A 23,185-nucleotide genomic window follows, 5' to 3' on the forward strand; every position below is an offset into this window, starting at 1 on the left:
CCAGGGCTGGGGACACTCCCGGGGGGGGGACAGGGCAGGACAGTGACCCCCCCCCAGGTCCCCACTCACGTCCTCGGGGGTCCCCCTGCGCCCCCAGCGCCGTCCGCAGCTCGGCCACCTGCGCCCGCAGCTCGGCCGCCCGCGCCGCCTCCTGCCTGCCGCCACCGCGTTACGGGGGACGCCGGGGGGGACACCGGGGGGACGCCGGGGGGGGGCAGGCTCGGGGGGCGCTGGGGCATGTGTGGTGACAGGGGGACGCAAGGGGAAAGGGGGACACAAAAAGGATGGGGGACACGGGGATGGGAATTAGAGAAGGTGGCACTGGGACACCAAGGACGCAGAGGGACACGGGCTATGGGGGGACATCAAGGACTGGGGACGGGGGGGCATCAGCGACTGGGGACATCAGGGACAGAGGTGACACGGGCTCTAAGGGACATCGAGGGCTGAGGACATCAGGGACAGAGGTGACACGGGCTCTAAGGGACATCAAGGGCCGGGGACATCAGGGACAGAGGTGACACACGCCACGGGGGGACGTTAGGGACTGGGGACATCAGGGACAGAGGTGACACAACGGGAAAAAGGTGACATTAAGGACTGGGGACACTAAGGACAAAGGACCACTGGGGACAGGGTGACACACGAAGGCCTAGGGACAGTGGGGGGGACATCAGGGGCACGGGGGGACATCAGGGACCCCCAGGGACACGTTGGGGACACCGGGGGGGTGGCACATCGGGCCAAGGACGCCCCCAAGGATGCTGCCCCCTCCCTGAGACCTCCCGGTGCCCCCTGTGATGAGTTGGGGGCGGTCTCAGCCCCGCTGTGGCTGTAGGGCTGCCCAGACCCCCCCCACCAGTGCCCCCTGTGATGAGTGGGGGCGGTCTCAGCCCCGCTGTGGCTGTAGGGCTGCCCAGACCCCCCCCCCACCAGTGCCCCCTGTGATGAGTTGGGGCGGTCTCAGCCCCGCTGTGGCTGTAGGGCTGCCCAGACCCCCCCCACCAGTGCCCCCTGTGATGAGTTGGGGCGGTCTCAGCCCCGCTGTGGCTGTAGGGCTGCCCAGACCCCCCCCCCCCCAGTGCCCCCTGTGATGAGTTGGGGCGGTCTCAGCCCCGCTGTGGCTGTAGGGCTGCCCAGACCCCCCCCACCAGTGCCCCCTGTGATGAGTTGGGGGCGGTCTCAGCCCTGCTGCCAGCGCACGACCCCACCCCAGTGCCTCCACGTGACGAGTTGGGGCGGTCTCAGCCCTGGTGAAGGCGGGACCCCCCCCCCCCCCGGGGTGCCCCCCACCCACCTGTGCTGGGCCTCGAGGCGCCCACGGGCCCGGTTGGCCTCGGCAAGCTGCTCGCGGAGCTGGTCCCGCTGGCGCCGCAGCGAGGCCTCCTGCGCCCCGAGCTGCCGCTTCTCCTGCTGCAGCCGCGCCACCGTGTCCCTGCGGGGCCGGGGTCGTGGGGGGGGGGGGGACACGGTGGTCGGGGGGGGCACCCACAGCCCCCCCCTCCTTCCCCCAGCACCCACCGCCCCCACCCCGCAGCACCCACCTGAGCTCTGCTGGGAGCATCTCGGCCGCCAGGTTGTCCGGGGGCGAGGGGCCCTCCCCCTGCAGCACGTCTGGGAGGGGGCCAGAGCCGTGGGGGTGGGGTTTTTTTTGGGGGGGGGCACGATGTGGGGGCCCCAAAATGCACTGAGAGGCTCCCAAAAAAAATCCCTGCCCCCCACAGGGGCCACCCTGCTCGGCCCAGCCCCCCCCATAACCCTCAAAACAGTGGGCCACCCCCCCCCCCCAAAAAAAATGGGGGGGAGGGGCACAGCCCTGCACCCCTCACCCCGCTGCCCAGCACCCCAAAACCCACCTAGCACCCACTGACCCCCCCAGCGCTGCCATCCCCGACCCCCCCCCATCCCAGAGCGCCGCCTGGGGATTCTCTAGTGGCTGATACAAGGGTTGTGCCCCCACGGCGGTCCTTGCTCGCGGTGGGGTCTGTCACCCCCCAGCGGGGTCTGTCACCCCCCGGTGGGGTCTGTCACCCCCCCGCGGGCTCTGTCACCCCCCCGGTGGGCTCCGTCACCCCCCCGCGGACCCACCTGCCTGGCGCAGGCAGCTCTGCTGCACCTGGGTGCAGCGCAGCTCCTCGTTGGCCTCGCGCAGGGCGTCGCGCTCTTCCAGCAGCCGCTGCGGGGCGGGTGGGCGGGGAGCAACGGCGTCAGCCCGCGGTGGGGGGGGGACCCAGGCGTCCGGGCCTGCCGGGAGGGACCCAGGCGTCCGGGGCACCCACCTCCTTCTCCTTGCTCAGGGCCTCGAACTTCTCCTCCAGGCTCCTGAACTCCAACTGCCACTTGTCGGCCCGCAGCGCCGCCGCCGCCTGCTGCCCGCTGAGCTCCTCCACCTGGAGGGGGCGGGGCTGGGAAGTGGCCACGCCCCCCAGACACACCCACAAGGGGTAGCTCCTCCCCTGGCCCCGCCCTCTCTGCACAGGCCCCGCCCCACACGCCTTCACTTCCCCCCTCCCCACTGCCCCGCTCCCCCTGGGCTCGGCTCCACCCTTCGCCCAGAGGCCACGCCCCTGATGCAGTTGGCCACGCCCCTGATGCAGTTGGCCACGCCCCTTCACCACTAGCTCCACCCACCTGCAGGTGCCCACCCACCGGGCTCCACCCCTCCCGTGGCCCCACCCCCAGCCATAAGCCCCCACCCCTACACCAGCTCCCCAGTGCTGTAAACATGGACATGGCCCCGCCCCCTGGACCAGTAGCCCCACCCCCATGCCCTGCTTAGCCCCACCCCTCCCCATAGCCACGCCCCCTCACTGAGGCCACACCCACCCACTCAGGTCAGCACAGCTAGGCCATGTAGCTCCACCCCTATCCCCATACACCCATGCCTGCCCCATAGCCCCACCCACCCAGCCCCATAGTCCCACCCCCGGCCCATAGCCCCACCCCCGGCCCCATAGCCCCGCCCACCCAGCACCCAGCCCAGCCACCCAGGGCAGCACAGCTGGGCCACGTAGCTCCACCCCTGCCCCATAGCCCCACCCCTGCCCCATAGCCCTGCCCCCAGCCCCACCCCCTGCCCCCCAGCCTCACCGCTAGGCCCCATAGCCCCACCCACATAGTCCCACCCCCTTCCTGAGGCCCCACCCACCCAGCACCCAGCCCAGCACCCAGCCCAGCACCCAGCCCAGCCTCCCAGGGCAGCACAGCTGGGCCACGTAGCTCCACCCCTGCCCCCATATCCCCACCCCTGCCCCATATCCCCACCCCCAGGTCCCATAGCTCCACCCCCTCCCTTAGGCCCCGCCCACCCAGCACCCAGCCCAGCCACCCAGGGCAGCGCAGCTGGGCCACGTAGCTCCACCCCTGCCACCATATCCCCACCTCTGCCCCATAGCCCTGCCCCTAGGCCCCATAGCTCCACCCCCAGCCCCACAGCTCCACCCCCTCCCTTAGGCCCCGCCCACCCAGCACCCAGCCCAGCCACCCAGGGCAGCGCAGCTGGGCCACGTAGCTCCACCCCTGCCCCCATATCCCCACCCCTGCCCCATAGCCCTGCCCCCCAGCCTCGCCCCTAGGCCCCATAGCCCCACCCACATAGTCCCACCCCCTCCCTGAGGCCCCGCCCACCCAGCCCAGCCACCCAGGGCAGCGCAGCTGGGCCACGTAGCTCCACCCCTGCCCCCATATCCCCACCCCCCAGCCCCATAGCCCTGCCCCCTGCCCCCTAGCCCCGCCCCCAGCCCCCTGGCCCCGCCCACCTGCCTGCGGGCCGCCTCCAGCTGGGCGCGCCCGGCCTGGGCCCGGCCCAGCTCCTGCTCGAGGTGGCCGGTGCGGCGCAGCTGGGCGGCGTGCCGCTCCTCCAGCGCCCGCACTTGCCGCCGCAGGTCGCCCAGCGCCTCCAGGCGCCGCCGGTACGAGGCCACCGCCGCCTCCAGCCGCCCGGCCTTGGCCGACGAGTGCCTGCGGGGGGGGGGGGTCCCGCGCCTGCCACCGCTGCCCCCCCGGGGACGCCGGGCACCCCCCGCCCCGCAGGGACCCAGGCGTCCGGGCACCCCACGGGGACCCTAGAAAACCCCCCCGCCCCGCAGGGACCCAGGCGGTCGGGTGTCCTGTGGGCATCCAGCACCCCCAAGGGACCCCTCCCACCCCACAGGGACCCTGGGCATCCCCCACCCCGTACAGGGTCTCAGGTGTCCGGGCACCCCACAAGGACCCCCAAGAACCCACCACCCTGAGGGAACCCAGCACCCTACAGGCCCCCCCCCCACCCCACCCCAAAGGGACCCAGGTGTCCAAGCACCCCATGGGGACCCCAGACACCCCCCGCCCCGCAGGGACCCAGGCGTCCGGGCACCCCACGGGGACCCTAGAAAACCCCCCCGCCCCACAGGGACCCAGGCGTCCAGGCACCTCGCGGGGACCCCAGACAACCCCCCCACCTCAAAGGGACCCAGGCGTCCGGGCACCCCACGGGGACCCTAGACACCCCTCCCCACCTCAAAGGGACCCAGGCGTCCGGGCACCCCATGGGGACCCCAGACACCCCCCACCCCACAGGGACCCAGGCGTCCGGGCACCCCACGGGGACCCCCAAGAACCCACCATCCAGCACCCTACAGGGATCCCCCACCCCACAGGGACCCAGGTGTCCAAGCACCCCATGGGGACCCCAGACACCCCCCACCCCACAGGGACCCAGCTGTCCGGGCACCCCACAGGGACCCTAGAAAACCCCCCCGCCCCACAGGGACCCAGGCGTCCGGGCACCCCATGGGGACCCTAGACACCCCCACCCCACGGGGACCCAGGTGTCCGGGCACCCCACGGGGACCCTAGAAAACCCCCCCGCCCCACAGGGACCCAGGTGTCCGGGCACCTCGCGGGGACCCTAGACAACCCCCGCACCTCAGAGGGACCCAGGTGTCCGGGCACCTCACGGGGACCCCAGACAACCCCCCCACCTCACCGGGACCCAGGCGTCCGGGCACCCCCCAAAAAGCCCCCAGGCACTGAGGTCACCATTCCCCCTCCCCACTCAGAAATACCCCAGACATCGGGACACCACCGCGCCGAGGAGCCCAGGCATCCAGGCCGCCGCCCCCCCCTCCCCCGGGGAGGGGCCCCGGCGTCCGGGCGCACCTCAGCACGTCCATCTCGTCCTTGAGGGCGCGGGCCTCGCCGGCCAGGCTGCTCAGCTCCTCGGCGCGCACCTGCAGCCCCCGCGCCTCCCGCTCCAGCGCCTCGCAGCGCGCCCGCAGCTCCTCCTTGCCGCTCTCCAGCCTGCCGGCGGCACGCTGGCGCGGGGGCCCAGGCGTCCGGGACGCCCCCCCCGCGGCCCCCCCCAAACCGAGGCACCAGGGGGCCCAGGCATCCGGGATGTCCGTGTCTCCCTTCTACCCCCACTGCCTTCCCCCTGGGGCCAACAGGGCCCCAGGCATCCAGGTCAACCCCGCTCCTCTCCCCAAAGCAATGAGGGACCCAGGCGTCCGGGATGTCCCCACTCCCCACTTGGTAGGGGACCCAGGTGTCCGGGATGCCCCCGCTCCTCCCTTCATACGGGACCCAGGCGTCCGGGACGCCCCCGCTCCCCTCCTCTGACGGGAAACCCAGCTGCTCTACCCTCTCTACAAGGCGGCCCCAAGGATTTGGGCTCTCCCCCCAAAAACACCCGGGGGACCCAGGCGTCCGAGCAGGCTCCCCTCCCCCCGAGGGACCCAGGCGTCCGGGCGGCCTCCCCTCCCCCCGAGGGACCCAGGCGTCCGGGCCCACCTGTAGTTCTCCTCCTGCAGCTGCTCCACTTGGCTCTGCAGCAGCAGCAGCTTCTTGGCGGCGAGGCCGCCGGCGGCCGCCTCCAGCCGGGCCTTCTGCTCCCGCAGCGCCTGGTTCTCGCGCGCCAGGCTGCCCTTCTCCTCCAGCAGCGTCGCCACCTGCGCCGCGCCCGCTGTCAGGGCCCAGGCGTCCGGGCGGGGCCCAGGCGTCCGGGCTCCAGCCCAGGAAAGTGAGAAAAAAGCGGCAAAGCTCTTGGGAGGTGCTCAACCCTGAGAGTAGCCATCAGAGAATCCCCTCCCACCTGGGGGCATTGCGGTGGGGGGGGGGGGGGCAAGCGATCAGGGATGCCACCCCCCCCGCCCCCAGGGGGCCCAGGCGTCCGGCCGTACCTGCAGCTCCAGGTCGAGGCAGCGCTGCTGCGGCCCCTCGGCCTCCTCGGGCTCCTCGCTCAGGTAGTAATAGCGGCGCGACTGCGGGTGCAACTGAGGTTCAAAGCAGGGTGGGCACCCCGGGCCCCCCCCGTCTGCCCTCAGACCCCAAATCTGCCCCTCAGAGCCCCCAAATCTCCCCCCAGCCTTGCCCCCCCCCATACTTATTCTCCAAACCCCCATATTTGTCCCTGACCCCTTCCAAACCTGCTCCCACTTTTTGGGGGCTCCTATACCTGCTTCTACGTGCAACCTCGTCCCCTACTGCCCCCCCAACCTGCCCCATCCCTGTGGGCCCCCCCATAATTGCCCCCCAACCCCCCCCCATACCTGCCCCGTGCCCCCCACGTTTGCCCCCGTGCCCCCCCACCTGGCTGTCGAAGTTCCCGTAGGTCTCAGCCGTCATCATCTCCGAGGGCTCCTTAGCCAGGAGCTGTGGGAAGGAAAGGGTTAAAAAGGGTCTTAGGTTTGGGGGGGGGACACCCTTCAGCCCCCCCCCCCCAAAATCCCCGGGGGTCCCCAACCCCCCCCCCAAACCCCCTCACCTCCTGGATGGCCGCCATCACCACGTGCTGCACCGACTCCTCCAGGGTCATGATGCGCTGGATGTGCTCTGCGCGGGGAGGGGGGGGGGGAAACACGGGGCCGTTTTCGGGGGGCCGTTTTGGGGGGGGGACCAGTTGGGGGGGGGAGTGTTTGGGGGACAGGGCGGGGGGCACCCACCTTCCTTCCTCTCGCAGCTCACGGCGCAGCCCAGCACCAGTCGCACCAGTTTGCCCAGCTGCTCGGGGTCGGCCCGCTCGGCCGCCAGCGCCACGTCGGGGACGTGCCGCTCCGCCACGGGCTGCCCCAGCACCTGGGGGGGGGGACACGGGTGGGGGGGGTCAAGGACCCCCCGCAACGCCGCCCGGACGCCTGGGCCCTCTGCGGCCCCCCCTCTACTCACGTCCTGCCAGTACTCGAGGAGGCTCTGCAGCACCTTGCGCAGGTTGCTGGTCTGCGGGGGGAGAGAGGCGAGAGCCCCCAAATGCTCAAAATTAACCCCAAAAAGAAGCTCCCTGAACCCCAAAATAGCCCCCCCAAAACAGCCTCTAGGTCCCCCCTCCAAACAGCCCCTGGGCACCCCCAAAACAGCCCCCGAAAACAGGCTCCAGTGCCCCAAAACCAGCTCCTCCAAACTGACCCCCCCAAAAACCAGCTCCTCCAAACTGACCCCCCCAAAAACTGGCTCTAAAACCAGGGCTCCAAAACTAACCCCCCCCCAAAACCTGCCCCATTGGGACACCTCAAATCAGCCCCCCTAAAATGACCCCCCCATCAGCCCCCCCAAACTGACTCCCCCCAAAAACTGACCCTAAAACCAGGGCTTCAAAACTAACCCCCCCCAAAACCAGCCTGACGGACCCCCCCGAAACTGCCCCCCCAAAACTGCAGCCCCAAATTTGCTCCCTAAACTACCCCCCCATCGACACCCCAAAGCAGCTCTTCCCCAACTGACACCCCCCAACAGCCCCCCCAAAACACAGCCCCCCCCCAACAGCCCCGACCCCCCCAGCCCCCACCGAACCAACCCCCCCACATCCCCCCCAGGGGAAGGCTGAGGACGGACAACTCGTGTCACTGCCCCGAGGAGCTGATGCAGCCGGGTGCTTGCGGGAGTGACCCCCCGGGGGGGGACTGTGAGGGCCCCCCCAAAATGAGAGCCCCCCCCCAAATGCGTGTCACCCCCCCCCCCCCGCCGCCAGGCACCTTGAGGCGCACGTTGTCCTCGGCGTCCTCGCGGATCCGGGACAGCCACGTCTCGGTGAACCACGAGGGGTCCCTGGGGGGGGGGGAAGGGGGGCATATCGGGTCACCCCCAAAAATGACACCAGAGGGGGGCCCAAATCAGGGCCCCCCCCAAAAGAAATGACACCTCGGGGGGGCCCCAAAAGAGGTCACCCCCCCCAAAGCGCTGCCCCCAACACAACCCTGGAGGGGGGGGGTCCCCAAACTAACTCTCCCCCCATGCTGTCCCCCTCCCAAACACGACCCCGGGGGGGGGTCCCCAAACCAGCCCCCCCCCCCCACTCACACGCAGTGCAGGACGTGGGCCAGGGCCACGCCGCTGGCCAGGTCGCGGGGGGCGGCGCAGGGCGAGGGGGGGCCGAAGGTCTGCAGCTGGGGGGGGGCAAGGAGGAGACGTCGGGGGGGGCGGCCGGGGAGAGGCCCCCCCCCAACAACCCCCCCCCCCCAGAGGGGGCTGAGAACACCCAACTCGTGTCACAGCCCCCATCCCGCCCCCCCAAACCCTGCTACCCCCCCCCCGTTCTCACGGCGGGGGCCCTCACCCCCCCCAAATCCTACCTGAGCCCCCACTAAACTGCCCGGGGGGGGGGCAGAGACCCTGTTTTTCCCCCCTGGGGAGGCTGCAGCGATGCCCCCCCTCCCAGCTCAGGGGTCCCCCCAAATGACCCCCCCCGGGGCAGAGGCTTTTTGGGGGGGGGGACAGCCTTGGGGAGGGCAGGAAAAGAGGGGGCAGCTCCAAGGGGGGACCCTGGGGGGGGGTCACAGGACATGGGGGGGTTGTTTGGGGGGGGGGAGGAGTCATGACCCCCGAGGGGTGCCAAGGGCCTGAGGGGGGGACTTATTGGGGGGGTCACAGCCTTAGGGGCCCCAGGGGGGGTCACAGGGCCCCCGAAATGGAGTACGGGGGGGGGTCATAGGCCCCAAGACACGGTTGGGGGGGGGGGACAGGCCTCGGGGGGGGGGTCACAGGGCCCCAAGTCACAGCCTTAATGTAGTCCCGACAGCCTGCTGGGGGGGGGGTTCCCGGCCCCCCCGGGGGGGGGTCCCGGTACCGGCGCCCCCCCCCCCCTTTCCTTTACCCAGGTGAGCAGCGGCCCGCACGCGTCCGCCCGCTCGGCCGCCATGGCTCCGCCGCCGCGGTCCGCCCGCGCAGCGACCCCGCGCCTAGAGCGGCCCCGGGCGCGCACCTGCCCGGCCACGCCCCCTCCCTCCGCCGCCATCTTCCAGCACAGGTGCGGCGGGCTGGGCGCGCGGCGGACTCGCGTCTATGGTTGCCTCCCTCCCTCCCTCCAGGCGTGCTCTCCCTTTCTTCCTCCATCCCTCTCTTTCTCCTCTTCCTCGCTCCTTTGCTCCCTCTCGCCGTCCCTCCCCGCCGGACACCTCGCTGACCTGCCTCGCACCTGCCTCCTCCCCTTCCTCCTCCTCCCCCTGCCCGGCCTCCCCTTTCCCCCCCTCCCCGGCTGCCCCTCCGCATCCCTCCATCCGTCTTCCCCTTTCCCCCCCTCCCCGGCTGCCCCTCCGCATCCCTCCATCCGTCTTCCCCTTTCCCCCCCTCCCCAGCTGCCCCTCCGCATCCCTCCATCCGTCTGTGCGTTTCTCCATCCTGCCCCAACCCTCCCTTCGGCCCTTTCTCCTTCCTCTTATCCTCCTTTCATCCGTTCCTTTGGCTTTCTACCAATTTCTCTTTGGGTCTCTCCCTCCAATTTTTCTTTATCCACCCCCCCCACCTTCCCTCCATCCTGCTGTCCAGGTGCCCCATCCCTTCCTCCATCCATCTCTCTTCTCCTCCTTCTCCCACCTTCTCTCCATCACTTCTTTCCTTCAAGCTTATTTCTCTCCCTTTTTTTCCCTTTTTCTCCCTTTCATCCGTTTCTTTTCCTCCTCCTCCTCTCTCTCTTGCTCATTCTTCTCTGCCTCTTCCTGCTCGTTTCTCCTTCCTCCTTCTTCCTCCCTGTTTCCTTTCCCTTTTTCCCTTCCTCCTCCCATTTCTCCTCCCTTTTCTCCATCTATTTTCCTCTCCTTCTCTCTCTCCTTCCCTGCTTCTGTCCCCTTTTCCCGGTGCCGCCGCCACCGGGGGCAGCCGAGCGGGGGGTGATGCCGGGGCCGGGCAGCTTCGACCCAGCACCGACCCCGGGACCGGGACCAGCCGGGGTGGGGGGGGAGGGGGCTGCTCCCGCCGTGACCCCGGGCGGGGCCGCTCCCGGCCCGGCGGTGACTCAGAGCCGCGTCACCGTCTGCTGCCGCCCGGCCCGGCCCGGTCGCGTCGGGCCCAGCCCGGAAACGCCCCGGCGGCCGCTGGCGGAAACCAAGAGCCGCCGCCGCCTCCCCCGAGGCCGCTCCCGGCGGACGGCGGCGGTTCCCGCCGTGGGAACGGCCGGAGGGAGCGGACGCGGCGGCGGCTCGGTGCCGGGAAAGGCCCCGGGGCGGCCCCGCCTGCTGGGAAGCGGCGGCCGCGGGCACCGGGGCGTGGGGGGGGGGGGGAATAGGCCCGGTCGCCCCCCCCCCCCTTTCGCTCTACGGGGTCCGGGACGCTCCCTGCTACGGGGGCCGGGCAGGGTCACCCCGCGCAAATGGGGGGGGTGTCTGGGACGCTCCCTGCTACGGGGGCCGGGCAGGGTCACCCCGCGGGACTGGAGGGGCTTCGGGACGCTCCCTGCTACGGGGGCCGGGCGGGGTCACCCCGCGGGACTGGAGGGGCTCCGGGACGCTCCCTGCTACGGGGGCCGGGCAGGGTCACCCCGCGCGACTGGAGGGGCTCCGGGACGCTCCCTGCTACGGGGGCCGGGCGGGGTCACCCCGGCGCGACGGGGGCCCGGCAGGGTCAGGCCTCTCCCCCCGCCCCCCCCCCCGCGCTGTCCCCGGCGCGCGCCGCGGGTCACGTGCGGCCGCGCCACGTGCCGCCTCGCGCCTTCCCCCGGGGCTGGGATTGGCTGCGCCGCCCCCGTGACGTCAGCAACGAACCCAACGACTCCAGTTGCTTCACACCCGCCCGGCGATGGCGGCGGCGGCGGCGCCTCCGGCCTGGTCCGGCCCGGCCCGGCCCGGCCCGGCGGGATCCGGTAACGGGGGACGAGACCCCCCCCCCGCCACCCCTCCCCGCACCCGCGGGGCCCCGGGGAACCGGACGGCTGAAGGGGGGGGGGCGGGGAGCCCCGCGGCCTGCGCTGGGGTGGGGGTGGGGGGGGTGTCAGGCGCCGTCGCCATGGCAACGCCTCCCCCCCACACACGCACCCGGTGGCAGCACTTCCTGTTCCGGGGGCGGGGCCTGGGCCCCCAGTGCGGCTCTGGGAACCCCCCAGTGCTCCCAGTTCAGCCCCAGGCATCCCCCAGTGCGGCCCCTGGGGCTTCCCAGCGCTCCCAGTACAACCCTGGGAACCTCCCAGTGCGCCTAGTTTAGCCCCAGGGGCCCCCCCAGTGCTCCCAGTGCAGCCTCTGGGGCCTTCCAGTGTGCCCAGTACAACCCTGGGAACCCACCAGTTCTCCCAGTGCAGCCCACGGCACCTCCCAGTGCTCCCAGTACAACCCTGGGAACCCCCCAGTACTCCCAGTGCAGCCCATGGCACCTCCCAGTGCTCCCAGTACAACTCTAGGAACCCCCCCAGTACTCCCAGTGCTCCCAGTACAACCCTGGGAACCCCCCAGTGCTCCCAGTGCGTCCCCTGGGGCTTCCCAGTGCTCCCAGTACAACCCTGGGAACCCCCCAGTGCTCCCAGTGCATCCCCAGGGGCCTCCCAGTGCTCCCAGTGCAGGAGCCAGGCCAGGGGGGTGGGGCGGGCCATGAACCCAGGCGTCCGGGCCTGGAGGATGCTGGGAAATTCCCGCCCCCTCCTGGGGCTCCCAAGGGCGGTGCACACCCGGACGCCTGGGTCCCCCCGGCCCCCAGTTTGCCCCAGTCACCCCCAGTCCCTCCCAGCAGCTGCTGGGGGTGGTGGCAGGCCAGGGAGCCGGATGCCTGGGCCCCTCCCGGACGCCTGGGCCCGCCTCCCCCCCCCGCACCGAAAGCGGCGGCCGTTGGGGCCGTTGGGGCCGCGGTGACGCGAAGCGAGAGGCGCCGGGGAGGGGGGAGGGGGGGACCCCGCGGTGGACCCAGGCGTCCGGGGCCACCCCTCCCCCCGCTTCCTGCTCCCGCCGCTTCCTGGCCTGGCCCAGGGTGCAGCCGGGGGACCCAGGCGTCCGGCCCTCCCCCCCCCCCCAACCCCCAGCCCTGCGGGACCCAGGCGTCCGGGGCCTGCTCTGCCCAGGGACCCAGGCGTTCCCCCCTCCCCCCCCCGCCATTTCCCCTGTTGGGGGGGGGGTTAACCCTGGGGTGATTTGGCAGGGGCCCGGACGCCTGGGCCCCTCCCGGATGCCTGGGCCCCCCTGGACGCCTGGATGCCTAGGTCCCTCGGTCTCCCAGGTCCCCGGATGCCTGGGCCCCTCCCGGACGCCTGGGCCCCTCCCGGACGCCTGGGCCTCTCAGTCTCCCAGGTCCCCGGATGCCTGGGCCCCTCCCGGACGCCTGGGTCCCTCCCGGACTCCTGGACCCCTCTGGTCTCCCAGGTCCCCAGACGCCTGGGCCCCTCCCGGACTCCTGGGCCCCTCAGTCTCCCAGGTCCCCGGATGCCTGGGCCCCTCCCGGACGCCTGGGTCCCTCCCGGACTTCTGGACCCCTCTGGTCTCCCAGGTCCCCAGACGCCTGGGTCCCTCCCGGACTCCTGGACCCCTCTGGTCTCCCAGGTCCCCAGACGCCTGGGCCCCTCCCGGACGCCTGGGTCCCTCCCGGACTCCTGGGCCCCTCAGTCTCCCAGGTCCCTGGATGCCTGGGCCCCTCCCGGACGCCTGGGCCCCTCCCGGACTCCTGGGCCCCTCAGTCTCCCAGGTCCCCGGATGCCTGGGCCCCTCCTGGATGCCTGGGTCCCCCCGGACGCCTGGGTCCCCGGGGTCGCTCCAGCCCTGACTCAGGGGTTATTTATAGGGAAGGAGAAGTCGGGAGGGAAAAACAGCCGGGCCCAAAATCCCCTAAAATCCAGGCTGGGGGCGGGGCCCGGACGCCTGGGTCCCCCGGGGTCAGCGGGGCCCAGGGCTTAGAGCGGGGCGGGAGGGGGAGCCCGGATGCCTGGGCCCCCCGGGAAATTCCCCTTCCCCTGCCCAGGTGCGGCGACTCCCGGGGCATTAGCATGGGAGTGAGACACGGGCCCGCATGTGACACGGATCCACACGTAACGCGGGCCCACACGTGACACGGGCCCACACGTGACATGAGCCCACGTGCACCCTGAGCCCACGTGTGACACGGATCCACACGCGAGGCGGGCCCACACGTGACATGAGCCCACGTGCACCCTGAGCCCACGTGCGACACGGATCCACACGCGACGTGGGTCCACACGTGACGCAGGCCCACACGTGACATGAGCCCACGTGCACCCTGAGCCCACGTGCGACACGGGTCCACACGCGATGCGGGCCCACACGTGACATGAGCCCACATGCACCCTGAGCCCACGTGCAACACGGGTCCACACGCGACACGGGCCCACACATGACATGAGCCCACGTGCACCCTGAGCCCACGTGCGACACGGATCCACACGCGACGCGGGTCCACACGTGACACGGGCCCACACGTGACATGAGCCCACGTGCACCCTGAGCCCACGTGCGACACGGGTCCACACGCGATGCGGGCCCACACGTGACATGAGCCCACATGCACCCTGAGCCCACGTGCAACACGGGTCCACACGCGACACGGGCCCACACATGACATGAGCCCACGTGCACCCTGAGCCCACGTGCGACACGGATCCACACGCGACGCGGGTCCACACGTGACACGGGCCCACACGTGACATGAGCCCACATGCACCCTGAGCCCACGTGCGACACGGGTCCACACGCGATGCGGGCCCACACGTGACATGAGCCCACATGCACCCTGAGCCCACGTGCAACACGGGTCCACACGCGACACGGGCCCACACATGACATGAGCCCACGTGCAACATGAGCCCACGCGCGACACGGGCCCACACGTGACATGAGCCCACGTGCGACATGAGCCCACACGCAACACGGATCCACACGTGACGTCAGCCCACGTGCAACATGAGCCCACGTGCAACATCGATCCACATGTGACATAGACGCACGTATGACATGAGCCCACACGTGACACGGATCCACATAAGACACAGATCCATGCATGACCTGGTCCCACACACGACACAGGTCCACACGTGACACGGGCCCACACACAACATGACCCCACACGCTACATGGCCCCCGCGTGACACTGCCCCACGTGCAACACGGACCAACATGCGACGCAGCGAGGCGGGAGCCCCCTGCCCTTATCTGAGCACGTAGGTGACTGCGTGTGCCGCAGTCCAAGCATGTAGCGCTGCCCGTGGCGCGTCCCCGCACACGCGTGTGCGTGCCCGGCGCTGCGCGACACGGGGGGTGGCGGGCCGAGCGTGTGTCGCCGTGCGGGGCGCGCGCGCGTGTGTGCGAGCGGGCGCCGCGCTGCCCGGCGCGCCCCGGCGGCGGGGGTGGGGGGGCGGCCCCGCGCGCAGGCGTGACACACGCGTGTGCCTGCATGCCCCTGCCCGGCCGGCGTCGCCCCGCCGCCCGGCGTGTGCGCACACGCGTGTGCATTCCAGCCCCGTGCGTGGGGCGGGCGCCGCCCCGGCAGGCCGGGGCACGACACGCGCTCGCCCGGCCCGCCCGGACGCCTGGGCCCCTCGGCAGAGCCGTGCGGAGCCCGTGCGAATCCCGTGTGGCTCCTGTGTCGATCCCATGTTGAGCCTGTGCCGGTGCCAGGTGTGCGAGGGGGAGGGCGCCGCGCGGGGGGCTCCCGTGTGGATCCGTGCGGATCCCGTGTAGATCCCTGCTCTGTGGGGCGGGGGGGCCTTGGCGTGGTGGGGGGCTCCCGTGTGATCCCGTGTGGATCCCGTGTAGATCCCAGGACTGTGGGGCAGTGGGCTTGGCGTGGCGGGGGGCTCCCGTGTGATCCCGTGTGGATCCCGTGTGATCCTGTGTGGATCCCAGCTCGGTGGGGTGGGGAGGCTCCCGTGTGATCCCGTGTGGATCCTGTGTGATCCCGTGTGGATCCTGTGTGATCCCATGTGCATCCCGTGTGGATCCCAGCTCGGTGGGGTGGGGGGGCTCCCGTGTGATCCCGTGTGGATCCCGTGTGGATCCCTGCTCAGCGGGCTGGGGGGGCTCCCGCGTGGATCCTGTGTGGATCCCGTGTGGATCCGTGCTGATCCCGTGTGGATCCCAGCTCTGCAGGGAGAAGGGCTTGGCAGGGTGGGGGGCTCCCGTGTGATCCCGTGTGGATCTGTGTGGATCCCAGCTCGGCAGGGTGGGGGGGCTCCCGTGTGATCCCGTGTGGATCCGTGTGGATCCGTGTGGATCCCCGCTCAGCGGGGTGGGGGGGCTCCCGTGTCATCCCGTGTGGATCCCGTGTGGATCTGTGTGGATCCCAGCTCGGCAGGGTGGGGGGGCTCCCGTGTGATCCCGTGTGATCCCATGTAGATCCGTGTGGATCCCGTGTGATCCCATGTGCATCCCGTGTGGATCCCCGCTCAGCGGGCTGGGGGGGCTCCCGTGTGATCCCGTGTGGATCCCGTGTGGATCCCAGCTCGGCAGGGTGGGGGGGCTCCTGTGTAGATCCCGTGTGGATCCCGTGTGGATCCCAGCTTGGCGGGGTGGGGGGGCTCCCGTGTGATCCCGTGTGATCCCGTGTGGATCCCAGCTCGGCGGGGTGGGGGGGCTCCTGTGTGATCCCGTGTGATCCCGTGTGGATCCCGTGTGGATCCCAGCTCGGTGGGCTGGGGGGGCTCCCGTGTGATCCCGTGTGATCCCATGTGGATCCCGTGTGGATCCTGTGTGATCCCATGTGCATCCCGTGTGGATCCCAGCTCGGTGGGCTGGGGGGGCTCCCGTGTGATCCCGTGTGATCCCGTGTGGATCCCGTGTGGATCGCGGCGCCGGGGAAGCTGAGGCACAGGGAGGGGAAGTGACTCACCCGGCTCCGCGCGGTGACTCAGGGCAGGGCCCAGGCGTCCGGGCCGCAGGGACCCAGGCGTCCGGGCGCCCAACTCCCCCCCCCCGCCACGCGTGTGCGCCCGCCGGCTGCCCCCCGCTCCCTGCGCCGGCCCGACCCCGGCAGGCGTGTGGCGGGCGCCGAGACGCGGGGGCGCGCGCTCACACGCGTGTGCATGCGCCCTCACACGCGTGCGCCCTCCCTCGCCTGCGTGGGCCTCCCCCCGTGCCCTGCTCCGTGTGCACGCACACGCGTGTGCCCTTGCATGCGTGTGCTCTCACACGCATGGGCCTGCTCTGTGCCCTGCTCCGTGTGCACGCACATGCGTGTGCTCGCACATGCGTGGGCCTCCCCCACGCCCTGCTCCACGTGCCCGTGCATGCGTGTGCCCTCGTGTGCGTGGACCTCCCTCCCGTGCCCTGCCCCACGCGCCCGCACACGCGTGTGCCCGGCTGCCCCCCCCGCGCCCCCTGCACACGCGTGTGCCCCGCTGTCCCCCCCCGCGCCCCCTGCACACGCGTGTGCCCCGCTGTCCCCCCCCGCACCCCCTGCACACGCGTATGCCCCGCTGTCCCCCCCTGCACACGCGTGTGCCCCGCTGTCCCCCCCGCGCCCCCTGCACACGCGTGTGCCCCGCTGTCCCCCGTGCACACACGTGTGCCCCGCTGTCCCCCCCCGCGCCCCCTGCACACGCGTGTGCCCCGCTGTCCCCCCCTGCACACGCGTGTGCTCCGCTGCCCCCCTGCACCCCCTGCACACGCGTGTGCCCCGCTGTCCCCCCCCGCGCCCCCTGCACACGCGTGTGCCCCGCTGTCCCCCGTGCACACGCGTGTGCCCCGCTGTCCCCCCCCGCGCCCCCTGCACACGCGTGTGCCCCGCTGTCCCCCCCTGCACACGCGTGTGCTCCGCTGCCCCCCGCGCCCCCTGCACACGCGTGTGCCCCGCTGTCCCCCCCCGCACCCCCTGCACACGCGTGTGCCCCGCTGTCCCCCCCTGCACACGCGTGTGCCCCGCTGCCCCCCCGCACCCCCCTGCACACGCGTGTGCCCCGCTGCCCCCCGCGCCCCCTGCACACGCGTGTGCCCCGCTGTGTCCCCCCCCGCGCCCCCTGCACACGCGTGTGCCCTGCTGTCCCCCCCTTCCCCCCTGCACACGCGTGTGCCCCGCTGTCCCCCACCGCGCCCCCTGCACACGCGTGTGCCCGGCTGCCCCCCCCCTTCCCCCCTGCACACGCGTGTGCCCCGCTGTGTCCCCCCCTTCCCCCCTGCACACGCGTGTGCCCCGCTGTCCCCCCCCACGCCCCCTGCACACTCGTGTGCCCCGCTACCCCCCCCGCGCCCCCTGCACACGCGTGTGCCCCGCTGTGTCCCCCCCCTTCCCCCTGCACACGCGTGTGCCCCGCTGTGTCCCCCCCCTTCCCCCTGCACACGCGTGTGCCCCGCTGTCCCCCCCCGCGCCCCCTGCACACGCGTGTGCCCCGCTGTCCCCCCCCGCGCCCCCTGCACACGTGTGTGCCCCGCTGTGTCCCCCCCCTTCCCCCCTGCACACGCGTGTGCCCCGCTGTCCCCCCCGCGCCCCCTGCACACGCGTGTGCCCCGCTGTGTCCCCCCCCTTCCCCCCTGCACACGCGTGTGCCCCGCTGTCCCCCCCCCGCGCCCCCTGCACACGCGTGTGCCCCGCTGTGTCCCCCCCCTTCCCCCCTGCACACGCGTGTGCCCCGCTGTCCCCCCCCGCGCCCCCTGCACACGCGTGTGCCCTCTCCCGCGCACGGCGGCGGCACGCGGGGGCGCCCCGCCCCTTCCCGCCGAGGGGGCGTGGCGGCGGCGGCGGGGGCGTGGCGGCGGTACCGGGGACAGCGGCCGAGGGGGGCGTGGCTTGGGCGGAGGGGGGGCGTGGCGGCGGCGGCGGCGCAGCCAATAGCGGCGCGCTTCCGCCCCGCGCTCGCTATAAGGCGGCGGCGGCGGCGGCCGAAGGCGGCGAAGCGCAGCGCCGGCGGGACGCGGGTTCGAGACCGGCCGCCGGCGGTTCCGGTCTTTTTCTTTTTTTTCGCCCCCCCCCCCCCCCCGGCAACTTCCACAGCGAAACCTCCGTTAAACCGCCCTCGGGGAGGAGGAGACCAAGCGGCGCCGGGGCCTCCGTCGTCATCGCCTTTCGCCGGCGCCCGATGTGCACCAAGATGGAGCAGCCCTTCTACCGCGACGAGCCCTTCCTGGGCGGCTACTGCCGGCCCGAGCTGGACTACAAAGCGCTGAAGGGCGCGTTGCCGCCGGAGCCCTACCGGGGGCTGAAACCGGCGCTGCGCCCCGACGGCGGCTTCTTCCCGGCGGAGCTCGGCGGCGGCGGCGGCGGAGGAGGAGGAGGCGGCGGCGGCTTCTTCTTCGCGCCGCGGGGGCCCCCCACGGAGGAGCAGGAGGGCTTCGCCGACGGCTTCGTGAAGGCTCTCGACGACCTGCACCAACTGGGGCAGCTGCCGCCGCCCAACGTGTCGCTACCGGAGCCGCCGCCCGTTTACACCGCGCTGGGTACCTACCCGGCAGCCGCCAGCCCTCCGGTGCAAACCCCGGTACAACCGGGTCCTTTCCCTACCGCAACGCTCAGCTACCTACCGGCGACCGCCGTCAAAGAGGAACCGCAGACGGTACCGGAGGGTCCGAGCCCGGCTCGGTCCCCGTTGGACGCGGCCACGCAGGAACGGCTCAAAGCGGAGCGCAAGAGGCTCCGCAACCGCCTGGCCGCCACCAAGTGTCGCCGCCGCAAGCTGGAGCGCATCGCCCGGCTGGAGGAGCGGGTGCGCGGGCTGCGCGGCGACAACGCCGCCCTGGCCGCCGCCGCCGCCGCCCTGCGCGCCCAGGTGGCCCGGCTGCGCGGCACCGTGCGCCACCACCTGGGCTCCGGCTGCCAGCTCCTGCTCGCCAAGGGCCACGGCTTCTAGCCGCCCTCCTGGGACCCCCCCCACCTCCTCCCGCCGCCCTCGAGGGGCAGTGCGGGAACGGCACCCCACCGCACTCCCACGGACGCGGGTGGAGAGGAGCGGGGGCCCCCACGGGGTGGCCTCGATACCGGTGGGACCCGCTCGGAGACGGGGTGAGAGGAGCGGGGACCCCCCCCCAGGCACCCCCGGACACGGACTGGAAGAAGCGGGGACCCCCCCCCGAGGCACTCCCAATACCGGTGTGACCCGCTCGGACACGGGGTGAGAGGAGCGGGGACCCCCCCCGAGGCACCCCCGGACACGGACTGGAAGAAGCGGGGACCCCCCCCCGAGGCACTCCCAATACCGGTGGGACCCGCTCGGACACGGGGTGAGAGGAGCGGGGACCCCCCCCGAGGCACCCCCGGACACGGGGTGAGAGGAGCGGGGACCCCCCCCCGAGGCACCCCGGACACGGACTGGAAGAAGCGGGGGCCCCCACGGGGCGCCCCCGATACCGGTGGGATTGGGGACCCCCTCGGACATGGACTGAGAGGAGCGGGGACCCCCACGGGGTGCCCCTGATACCGGTGTGACCCCCTTGGACATGGACTGAGAGGAGCGGGGACCCCCCCAGGCACCCCCGGACACGGACTGGAAGAAGCGGGGGCCCCCCCGAGGCACTCCCAATACCGGTGGGACCCCCTCGGACACGGGGTGAGAGGAGCGGGGACCCCCCCCCCAGGCACCCCCGGACACGGACTGGAAGAAGCGGGGACCCCCCCCCGAGGCACTCCCAATACCGGTGGGACCCGCTCGGACACGGAGTGAGAGGAGCGGGGACCCCCACGGGGTGGCCTTGATACCGGTGTGACCCCCTTGGACATGGACTGAGAGGAGCGGGGACCCCCCCAGGCACCCCCGGACACGGACTGGAAGAAGCGGGGACCCCCCCCGAGGCACTCCCAATACCGGTGCGACCCGCTCGGACACGGGGTGAGAGGAGCGGGGACCCCCCCAGGCACCCCCGGACACGGACTGGAAGAAGCGGGGACCCCCCCGAGGCACTCCCAATACCGGTGGGACCCGCTCGGACACGGGGTGAGAGGAGCGGGGACCCCCCCCCAGGCACCCCGGACACGGACTGGAAGAAGCGGGGACCCCCCCCCGAGGCACTCCCAATACCGGTGGGACCCGCTCGGACACGGGGTGAGAGGAGCGGGGACCCCCCCCCGAGGCACCCCGGACACGGACTGGAAGAAGTGGGGGCCCCCACGGGGCGCCCCCGATACCGGTGGGATTGGGGACCCCCTCGGACATGGACTGAGAGGAGCGGGGACCCCCACGGGGTGCCCCTGATACCGGTGTGACCCCCTTGGACATGGACTGAGAGGAGCGGGGACCCCCCCAGGCACCCCCGGACACGGACTGGAAGAAGCGGGGACCCCCCCCCGAGGCACTCCCAATACCGGTGGGACCTGCTCGGACACGGGGTGAGAGGAGCGGAGACCCCCCCGAGGCACCCCCGGACACGGACTGGAAGAAGCGGGGGCCCCCACGGGGCGCCCCCGATACCGGTGGGAGCTGGGGACCCCCTTGGACATGGGGTGAGAGGAGTGGAGACCCCCCCCCCGAGGCACTCCCAATACCGGTGCGACCCCCTCGGACACGGGGTGAGAGGAGCGGGGACCCCCCCCGAGGCACCCCGGACACGGACTGGAAGAAGTGGGGGCCCCCACGGGGCACCCCCGATACCGGTGGGATTGGGGACCCCCTCGGACATGGACTGAGAGGAGCGGGGACCCCCACGGGGTGCCCCTGATACCGGTGTGACCCCCTTGGACATGGACTGAGAGGAGCGGGGACCCCCCCAGGCACCCCCGGACACGGACTGGAAGAAGCGGGGACCCCCCCGAGGCACTCCCAATACCGGTGGGACCCCCTCGGACACGGGGTGAGAGGAGCGGGGACCCCCCCCGAGGCACCCCGGACACGGACTGGAAGAAGTGGGGGCCCCCACGGGGCGCCCCCGATACCGGTGGGAGCTGGGGACCCCCCCGAGCACCCCTCAACATGGACTGGAAGAAGCAGGGACCCCCCCCGGGGCACCCCTGATAGGAGCAGGACCATGGACCCCCCCCGGGGTCCCCTTGATACCGGCAGGAGCTGAGACCCCCCCCCCCCGGACGCGGGCTGAGAGGAGTGGGGACCCCCCCGGGGCATCCCTGATACCGGCGGGACCAGGGACCCCCTGACATGGACTGGAAAAAGCGGGGACCCCCCCGGGATCCCCCAAATACCGGCGGGACCGGGGCACCCCCCCCTTCACTGTGAACTGGTAGGAGCGGGGGGACCCCCACAATGCCCCCTCCGGGGTGGGGGGAACACTGCTTTTGGGGGGCACCCCCTGCCCCCCCCGCTGGCACCTGCAGGACCAGGGCCCCCCCCCGGGGCCCGCAGGAACGGGACCCCCAAAACGGGGCCGGCCCCCCCCCTCCGGGAGCCCCCAGCTGGGCCTGGGGACCCCCCCAAACCGGGGACCCCCCCGGAACCGGGTACAGAAACCGCCCCCCCCGGGGGGGGGCTGGGAGAAACCCCCCAAAAGCCCCGAGAGGGGGTTTCCCCGAAATCCCCCCCCCGGTACCGGCCCCGGAGGGGGGGGGGGACGACGGGGGGGGGGTCGCGTCGCGTTTGCGTCGTCGCCGTTTTTTGTAAACGCCTCTTTGTAAGAGCGGTTTGTACGCGGTTATTTAATTAATAATAATAATATTATTAACGCTTAATAGCTCGGCTCGTGCCCGGCTCTGCCTCGCGGCGGGGGGGGGGGGGGGCGGCAGGAGGGGGGGGTCGTGGGTCTGCCCCCCCCCCTTCCCCCGCCGGCGGGCGCTGAGGTCAGAGGAAGGGGGCGGGGCCGGGGCTTTCCCCGCTGACGCACAGGATGCCCATATATGGGCTGGCGGGGGCCGTTCCGGGAACCCCCGCCCACGCTGCCGGGCACGGCCGGCCCCGGGGCAGGGACTTCCCGGCCGGGCCCCGCTTTTGGGGGGGGGGGGGGGGCCCTCTCTCGGTCCGGTCTGTGTTTACCCTGCCCCCCCCCCCAGCACCATGTAGCCTGGCTTGGGGCATTACAGCCCCCCCCCACCGCCCCCCCGGGGGACCCAGGTGTCCGGGGCCCCTCAAACTTAATCCCTTCCCCTCTTCCAACTGTCTGGGTGCCCAGGGCCCCCCCCCCAAATCTCCCCCCCCTTCAGGGCCCCCCCCTTTGTCCCCCAGCCCCATCCAGGAGGCCCTGGTGTCTGCCCCCCCCCCCACCAGCCCCTATTCCTCCCCACCCCACCCAGGGGACCCAGGTGTCCGGGGCCCCCCTAACCTGAATCTACCCCCCTCCTTCCGGGGTGCCCCTAATCCCCCCCACCCCTCTAGGAAGCCCAGGTGTCTGGACCCCCCCCAGCCCCTATGTCCCCCCCCCAAAGGGACCCAGGTGTCTGGGGCCCCCCTAACCCGAATCTACCCCCCCTCCTTCCGGGTGTCGGGACCCCCCCCCAGCCCCTATGTCCCCCCCCAAAGGGACCCAGGCATCCGGGGCCCCCCTGATCCCCCCACCCCTCTAGGTAGCCCAGGTGTCCGGACCCCCCTCCCCCAGCCCCATTCCCCCCCCAAAGGGACCCAGGTGTCCAGACCCCCCTGCTCCAGCCCCAATCCCCCCCCCTCAAAGGGACCGAGGTGTCCAGGACCCCCTAATCCCCCACCCCTCTAGGAAGCCCAGGTGTCTGCACCCCCCTCCAGCCCCATTCCCCCCCCTCAAAGGGACCCAGGTGTCCGGGGCCCCCCTAACCCGAATCTACCCCCCTCCTTCCGGGTGTCTGCACCCCCCTCCAGCCCCATTTCCCCCCCCCAAAAGGGACCCAGGTGTCCAGATCCCCCCTCCAGCCCTATTCCCCCCCCAAAGGGACCCAGGTGTCTGGACCCCCCCATCCCCTATGCCCCCCCCAAAGGGACCCAGGTGTCCGGGGCCCCCCTAACCCGAATCTACCCCCCTCCTTCCGGGTGTCTGCACCCCCCTCCAGCCCCATTTCCCCCCCCCCGCCCAAAAGGGACCCAGGCGTCCCCCCCCCCACTTTAGGCTCCGCTGCCCCCTGGCGGCCTCCGGCTTTAGGGCGCCGCCGCCTACATTTCCCAGGGAGCCGCGCGCGCCCCCGCTTCCTGGCCCCGCCCCCTCTCCATGGCCCCGCCCCCTCCCCCTAGCCCCGCCCCCTTCCT

General features: G+C 72.2%; 2 protein-coding genes across 2 annotated transcripts in view; one reads left to right on the forward strand and one right to left on the reverse strand.

The window, feature by feature from the left end:
- Window positions 1–9,127, reverse strand: part of HOOK2 (hook microtubule tethering protein 2) — a 10,442-nt gene extending 1,315 nt beyond the window's left edge. Inside the window, exons 1-16 of the mRNA XM_068922693.1 lie at window positions 9,065–9,127; window positions 8,272–8,357; window positions 7,947–8,019; window positions 7,144–7,194; window positions 6,921–7,053; window positions 6,743–6,810; window positions 6,568–6,630; window positions 6,159–6,239; window positions 5,770–5,927; window positions 5,140–5,280; window positions 3,759–3,960; window positions 2,280–2,390; window positions 2,089–2,176; window positions 1,545–1,614; window positions 1,298–1,435; window positions 70–155 (exon numbers count right to left, since the gene is read on the reverse strand). Of these exons, the coding sequence (XP_068778794.1) occupies window positions 70–155; window positions 1,298–1,435; window positions 1,545–1,614; window positions 2,089–2,176; window positions 2,280–2,390; window positions 3,759–3,960; window positions 5,140–5,280; window positions 5,770–5,927; window positions 6,159–6,239; window positions 6,568–6,630; window positions 6,743–6,810; window positions 6,921–7,053; window positions 7,144–7,194; window positions 7,947–8,019; window positions 8,272–8,357; window positions 9,065–9,109 (1,594 nt within the window). The 5' untranslated portion in view covers window positions 9,110–9,127. The remainder of the gene's footprint in view (window positions 1–69; window positions 156–1,297; window positions 1,436–1,544; window positions 1,615–2,088; window positions 2,177–2,279; window positions 2,391–3,758; window positions 3,961–5,139; window positions 5,281–5,769; window positions 5,928–6,158; window positions 6,240–6,567; window positions 6,631–6,742; window positions 6,811–6,920; window positions 7,054–7,143; window positions 7,195–7,946; window positions 8,020–8,271; window positions 8,358–9,064) is intronic.
- Window positions 9,128–18,178: 9,051 nt separating this feature from the next.
- JUNB (JunB proto-oncogene, AP-1 transcription factor subunit) lies at window positions 18,179–18,946 on the forward strand. The gene has a single exon (XM_068922694.1). The coding sequence runs from the start codon at window positions 18,179–18,181 to the stop codon at window positions 18,944–18,946; it is 768 nt and encodes a 255-aa protein (XP_068778795.1).
- Window positions 18,947–23,185: the final 4,239 nt, after the last annotated feature.

This window comes from Struthio camelus, chromosome 31 (genome assembly GCF_040807025.1).
Source record: "Struthio camelus isolate bStrCam1 chromosome 31, bStrCam1.hap1, whole genome shotgun sequence".
In the NCBI taxonomy this organism is placed as follows: Eukaryota; Metazoa; Chordata; class Aves; order Struthioniformes; family Struthionidae; genus Struthio; species Struthio camelus.

Coding starts and splice junctions, on each gene's coding strand:
- JUNB (XM_068922694.1), top strand. CDS start 18,179: ATGTGCACCAAGATGGAGCAGCCCTTCTACCGCGACGAGCCCTTCCTG.